The 6,798-nt window shown below is 33.7% G+C and overlaps 1 protein-coding gene across 2 annotated transcripts in view; it reads right to left on the reverse strand.

Annotated features, from left to right (window-relative positions):
- LOC113851615 (sterol 3-beta-glucosyltransferase UGT80A2) overlaps nt 1–6,312 on the reverse strand; it is a 45,111-nt gene extending 38,799 nt beyond the window's left edge. The window contains exons 1-4 of one of the 2 annotated variants that reach the window (XM_027482144.1): nt 6,040–6,312; nt 3,931–4,112; nt 1,782–2,018; nt 946–1,057 (exon numbers count right to left, since the gene is read on the reverse strand). In XM_027482144.1, coding sequence (XP_027337945.1) covers nt 946–1,057; nt 1,782–2,018; nt 3,931–4,112; nt 6,040–6,157 — 649 coding nt within the window. In that variant the 5' untranslated portion in view covers nt 6,158–6,312. The remainder of the gene's footprint in view (nt 1–945; nt 1,058–1,781; nt 2,019–3,930; nt 4,113–6,039) is intronic. The other variant, XM_027482145.1, reaches the window with a different exon arrangement.
- Nucleotides 6,313–6,798: the final 486 nt, after the last annotated feature.

The following is a 6,798-nucleotide window of genomic DNA, read 5'->3' on the forward strand; positions in this document are numbered from 1 at the left end:
AATTCTTGGAGGTTGCTTGTCCATTTTGTCCCATCTATCAATTTAATTGAAAGTAAGGAAAAGAAGATGAAGACATGGTATAATTGGATGCAAAATGACTAAATTAGCCACAAACCATCACATTGATAAGAACTGCTTGACCTAAATCTCTAAGTTGGAGATTAGGCATAGTGGCTTATATATCTTACACAAATATTAACAAAATTTCATGCATTTTGTATCAAAATAATAATAATAATAATAAGAGTAAATACACAAATTAGTCCCTGAAAGTGATAACTTTGTTTACTTTTGATCCTTGGAAGTTTCGCTTTGAATTATTTGGTTCGCAAATGTGTTAACTTACTCACATATTAGTATTTTTTTAGAACTAATTAGTTGCCAAAAGTGGTAGTATGTACAATTAAGTCCTGAATATGTTCATTTTGCTTACTCTCATTTTGCATACGTTTTTTACTTTTTGTGAGAAGAGGACCAAAATATAAGTGCATTCAGAGAAATTGTACAAAGCAAATCTTTAAGGGACCAAAGATAAATAAGATGTCAATTTCAAGGATCAAATTGTATAATAATAATAATAATAATAACAACAAATACATAAATCCAGTACTGCTAGTTAAAATGTTCTGGACATAATTTAAGCCATGTCCCATGAAACTAATTCCCATATATTATTTTGTGAAGGTCTAACAGAAAAGACTCAAATAATTCCAACTTAAGTTTAAAATGCATATATAGCTAAAAATACATAACATGCACACAGACATAGAGTAATGCAACCCCCCCCCCCCCCAAGAAGAAAAAATGGTTAAAAGTCCAAACATGCATTCTATATCAAAATGCACCAAAACCAAGGGATTATGGGACAAGAAATTAAGATAATGAAGAATAAGACAACTCAGACACTAGAAGAAGATATTTGTAGATGGGTTAAGTAGTACATACAACCAGCAAGTACTTTTGGATCACCGCCTAAAGGATAAAACTCCAACCCAGCTGTCAAAACAAACTCCTTGAAATTTGAATGGGTAGCCAATCTAACACGATGGCCATAGTCCTGCACATAAAGAATACAAAGGGGAAAAAACTCAGCTTTGAAAACTAAAAAACTTATTAACATAACTTCAAATTTCAGTCCATATAAATTTCCTCTTATGATAACCAAACTAAACAGTGTTTTAACTCAATGTTATTTCCAATAGAAAATAGAAAGTTGATATTAGTAAGAACTTTTGCATTATGAAAATATGGGAAAGCACAAAGAAACTAATATGGTAGAAAATTACAACAGTAAAAACGTCAGAGACAGGTGAAAGTGTAGTAACAAACAAGGAATCACATGTATGCAACTATGCATACTGTCAAGCATCAAATTTTCCAATTGCTTAAACTATTTAGGGGACGACTCATGAATGGTTGTATATCTAAAATGTCCCCTTCACACAAGTACTCTATGTTTAACGCATGGTGCATGGCCATTGCACTAGCCAAGTTCTGCAGTTCTCACAAGGATCACATGTGTGCATAAGTACAAGGATCAAACTCCTAACCAATTGGTACCACCTCTTACAAAAGCTTAAGTTCTTAAGGTGGAGAGTCATGAATGGTTCTTATTTATAAGATAAGCATAAGATATGGAAAATATAGACATAATAAAATGTTGTCATATATACAATCATTTGCCTACCTTAACAAAAGCCACAAATGTCCACATATGTGCTTGTTTGTGTTTATTGGAGCAAGCAAAGAGAAAATTGGGACATAAGGAAATGCCTCTATACCTGTAAGCGTTTGCCTATTGCAACAAATGGCTGCACATCTCCTCGTGTACCAACAATAAGCATGACTATATTCAGTGGTGGGATGTAATGAAAGTCTGTTGCATCAAGTGATTCATCAACGACATGATTTATTTGTTTGGATTGAGCACCAAGAGCTTCAGGTTCAACATCTCCAGGAACTTCAAATTCTACAGTTCCATCATCTTTTACAGTAGCTATTCTGTTCAACAATTTAAGCTGCACAGTTGTAAAAATCAACTGAAGTACCAACCATATGTGATTATAAACAAAAATAAAGATAGTGATAATGATAATGGAAAAAAACAAAAGAGAAAAAAAAGCACGGTTGAATGTGATACAGAAACCATGACCAAATCCTATTTAAAAAGGCAAAATAAATTAGGTCAATCTGAGCGTATTGTTTCCACCTTTTACAAGTTGTTGCTCTTGCTCTTCTTTCCTTGATAACTAAGAAAAAGAAAAATTAGGGGAGAATTATTAAAAGAAATTATTTCTTAATTTTCCAAATTGTTTTTAATGCAACCTGTACAAAAGAACAAAAAACACTTTCTATTTACAACCAATTTAAATTATAAAAGTGTCTAATTAGTGCTGCTTACTGGTTACTGTGGATCAAAAAGCCCCATAACATATAATCACCATGTCTCCCATATAAATTATATTAATAAATCAGGAATGATATTTTCTTTCAATAGGTAAGCAACATCTTGAACATGTAGCAGAAACAACAGAAGGGGGTATTCAACAAAAAATATGAACATTTATATGATCACCCTTTTTGTCATAGTTTTAGGGTATCATTCATACACACATGCATCGACAAGCGTGTGGGTGCACATGTTTGGGGGCTTGCATGCAAGTGCACACATGTAATCAAACAATAGTAGTATAAGACTAATTTAGTCTATTAATAAAATTACAAGATTTAACACTAAGTTTTAACAAGTAGATATTGAGCAATTGCAATGCATTACCAAATTATTAAATTTTTAAATAATAGTTAATAGTTTGTTTCAGAATATACCCAAACAAACATTGAAAATGCACATACAATCTAAAACAAAGATATATAAAGATAGCTTAAATAAGCTTTTCATTCCTATAAAAGTTGTTGATTTGGAATTGGTTCCTAAACAAATTCTTAGGATTTAGTCCCTAACAAATTAAGCAGCTAAAAAATTGGTCTTTGTCATTAATTTGCATTAGTTAAGTGCAGAGGTTGCTAAAAAAAGTTCCAACTCAGTGTTGTCACATATCAAACAAGTGGCATAGCTTTATCCTGGTAAGCACACAGTATTTAAAAATACTTTAAAATAGAGACAAAAATAAGTTCTTATTCCTGATAAAAGAAGTTGTGTTTGAAACTCTCATACCAGAGATTCTTGTACTGTTTGTACTGTCATATTGCACACAGTCATTACAGTCATATTTGCACATGGTCATTAGAGTTTATGGTTCATATCGCTAGTAACAATTGTGTACTGATTGATTAAAATAAGGTTATGTTGAGTACTTGACATATGGCAATGCTAAGTTGAAACTCCGATAATGACAACTAGGACGCTGCAAAGATGGCTGCCAAGCTTGATAATATGCTCATGGTGTTTACACTCCATGGCCTTCACAAGGATCAGAGCCTAACAAATCCCACTGTTCTAGAAACCTGGAATCTTTATTAGGAAGAATGGGGCAATAACTCTACATTTCGTAGACAGAACACACACACTGCAAAACTTTGAGGCTTTGCAGGCCCCAATTGCTGAAAGGCCCAAATTTCCTCTCACAAATGACAAGAGGCCGCTCTCTTAACCTACCTGCTTATTTATAGGCAACATGTCTTATTTCTGCTAATTATCCCAGCCCAACTAACTAACTACCTAACTGACAGTTACTAACAGATGTCACCCATTTTCCTCCCCTCTTTTTCCTTACCAAATATCCCATTCAAACAATGCCAAAGTGTTTCTTTTTTTCTTGAGAGCACAAAAGTTTTTTTCTTTTAACCCAAAAACAATAAAAATATATTTATCAACTACTGGAGAACCAATGCCACCACATAAATACACTGCCTCTAGAAAAATGGGGAGAAAGGAATGGCAAAAAAACATAATAAAGCACAATAATGTACCTTCTCCTGGACAGGAAGCTTATCATCAAAAATTTGTGCTGCATCTTCAGGACTTAGATGTCTCAACCTCTCTGTTTTCGACCTTTCCATCTTAAACTTACTTGGACTTGACTCCAATTTATCTCCATGTGATATGTCTGCCGGCAGTGTGGCCACCTTAGACAACTCCTTGCCAGGAATGCCTAAATGGGGGGAGAAAAGAAGACCATCATAGATATAGTTCAAATTTCAAACATCAGCATATAAAATTTAACAATACTAAGTTATAAAAGGAGATTCAGGAAAAGGAAATGTACGATATCAAAATGCTAAGAGATCCTTGGCACAGTCAACTTTGTGAAGTCAACTCCTTTGTTGGATTCACATTGACAATCTTCATTCACTAAATGTATTTTTCTGGTATCTCTAATTTCTGTTTTCATTGGTTTTCTTAGGATGATAACTCTTATCCTGTAACTCTTTCTTTCTCTTCTATAAACATTTTTTTCTTATAGAGACACAGAGAGGGAGAAAGCACAGAATAACATGAATGAGTGACAACACCAAACAAGTTTTTGTTGCAGAAGAAATATCAATATCAGAGAAGACCACATTTATAATTATGTCAAATATGATAAAAGTTTCCAAATTCCATGATACCATTGTAATGAAAAAGGATAAAAAGTAAACATAAGAATCAAACGGGCAGCTGTTTGTCTCAATAATTTCCTTCTGATACAACTTAATGGTTGTTTCGCTATCAATATAACAGCCATGCTACATTTCCTTAGTCTACTATATTTCTCGTGTTAGAAATGATACATTGGATATTTGGAAGACTTGAAAGTTTGTTGAAATCCGTTTTTTTACATAGGAAGCAATGAAGAAAGATCCCAAAACCTCAGGCTGTTTGCTATTTCCCTCTTGCAGATTTGGTGTATCAGTAGCCATGCCACACTAGTAAATTATAATATCTTTAGATTTAGATATTAAACTGGGTTTCAGTGCTGGTTCAATTTTCTCTGTTTTGCTGCATTGAAAATGTCCTCATGTGGGGCTGGGGCTAGTGGTAAGCATAGGTGCATGGACAGTTGCTGTTAGCAGCAGCTTTGGTGTTGTCAGGGTTCAAAGATAAAATCAAGATAAGCATTGAAGAAAACGATAGTTTTATTTATCACTAGAAAGAATTAGGATTACAATAGAATCCCCCAGAGGTAACAGCTGCTGATCAGAGAATGAAATTCTCCCCAAAACAACCAACAAAATCAATAATTCCTCAATAAATAAACTGTAAATGCCCCACACTAGGAATCGAATCAGAATACTTCTTATAAGCGTTTGAGTAGTTCTCCTTCTACGAGCTAGATTTTGGGAGTGAATTAGGCCCAAATTTCTTAATATATGTTCCTCTCTGACAGTTCTAACAAGTGCTGCTGCCATGCAAAATGGGGTATTGCTTGGTGGAGGATTGCTCAACGTCATCTAAAACCTACTTTCTTCCTTTGGTTATATTAAAAATAAAGACCACCTTATTGATGCCCTACTTTAGGAAATAACTTTGTTTAGGCTGTATTTAAAAGACCTTGCAGTAATTTTAAATGAAAGAATAAATAGCAGTAAGCTGACATATTAGAATAGATAGAAATATCTAAAAATACCTGACCATTACATTAGTACGTAACTAAATATATGTCATTCAATTGATACCTCTAACAGACAAATATGGCTTATCCACCAACTTCACTTTCCCTAAACTATATTCCGATGAAGGTCACCACACCATGTCTCGCCGCCACCTAAAATTATCGCATAATTTACACAACACACGACGTTATGAGATCAAAAAAATTACTAGCCCCACATCCAATGAGATTCCAAACGATTTGATTTCCGGTCCCTCTATTTCGCAAACAAAGACACTCAGAACGTCAAACAGTTCAACTTTCAAGGAAAAGGAGAATCTCGCGATTCCACTTTCACAAAAACAGAACTCCTTAACTTAATTATCGTATTGTTTCTACTTCTCTTTCTCTAGTTCGATTAACGATTGCTTAACCTACCAAAACAGGAGCAGAATAGAAGAATGAAAGAAAATTACCGATCGAACGGGAGAGATTTGTAGTAACTAACCTGAGGTTGAAGAAGTACTCGTACCATTGGCCACAGAGCATGTACTATCCTCCACTCTGACCGAGAGATCGCTCGAACTGGAAGAAGATTGCCGGCGAACTTCCGGCAAGTCCGCCATTGCCGGTGACCTAGATCCGCTGCAAGCAAGCACCGCTTCGGAAATGGTGGCGAAGAAGGTGCTAAGGCTTTCTATATTGTGGGGTTAACAAGTGTCTGTCAATCCATTATAAAATTCGAACCCGACCCTGCGTTTTTACGTGGAGGGGACACGTGTGAGTGAGTGGGTAGGGGTATGATGCGACGAATATTTTACCTTTTTTTTTTTTTTTAGGACCCGACTTTACAGGCTGCGGCACTTTATTCCATTTGATAATTTTCGGACAAATTGCGCAGAAAAGAGAAACAGGTCTATGTTACGTGGAAAAAGAATCTAGATAATCGATTTGTACAAAATTTAAGGGAACACTGTAGATATTGGTGTTATTTAAGAATTTTATTTAGTTTTTACTTATGTAAACATGTTAGCATTAAAAATCGATATATACTAGAAAATATGCTTGTGCAACGCACGGTTATTTTTTTATTAAATTAATTTATTTTAAAATATATAATTTAAATATAAAAATATAATAAAATTAATTTATCAAAATAAATTATTATTTAAAATATATATAATTTAATATTTTTTCGAATAAAATAAAATAATATACAAATATTTTATTTTAAAAATGTAAAAATAAAATTTATATTATTTTATGA

Source organism: Abrus precatorius, unplaced genomic scaffold (genome assembly GCF_003935025.1).
Source record: "Abrus precatorius isolate BTA unplaced genomic scaffold, Abrus_2018 Scaffold9, whole genome shotgun sequence".
In the NCBI taxonomy this organism is placed as follows: Eukaryota; Viridiplantae; Streptophyta; class Magnoliopsida; order Fabales; family Fabaceae; genus Abrus; species Abrus precatorius.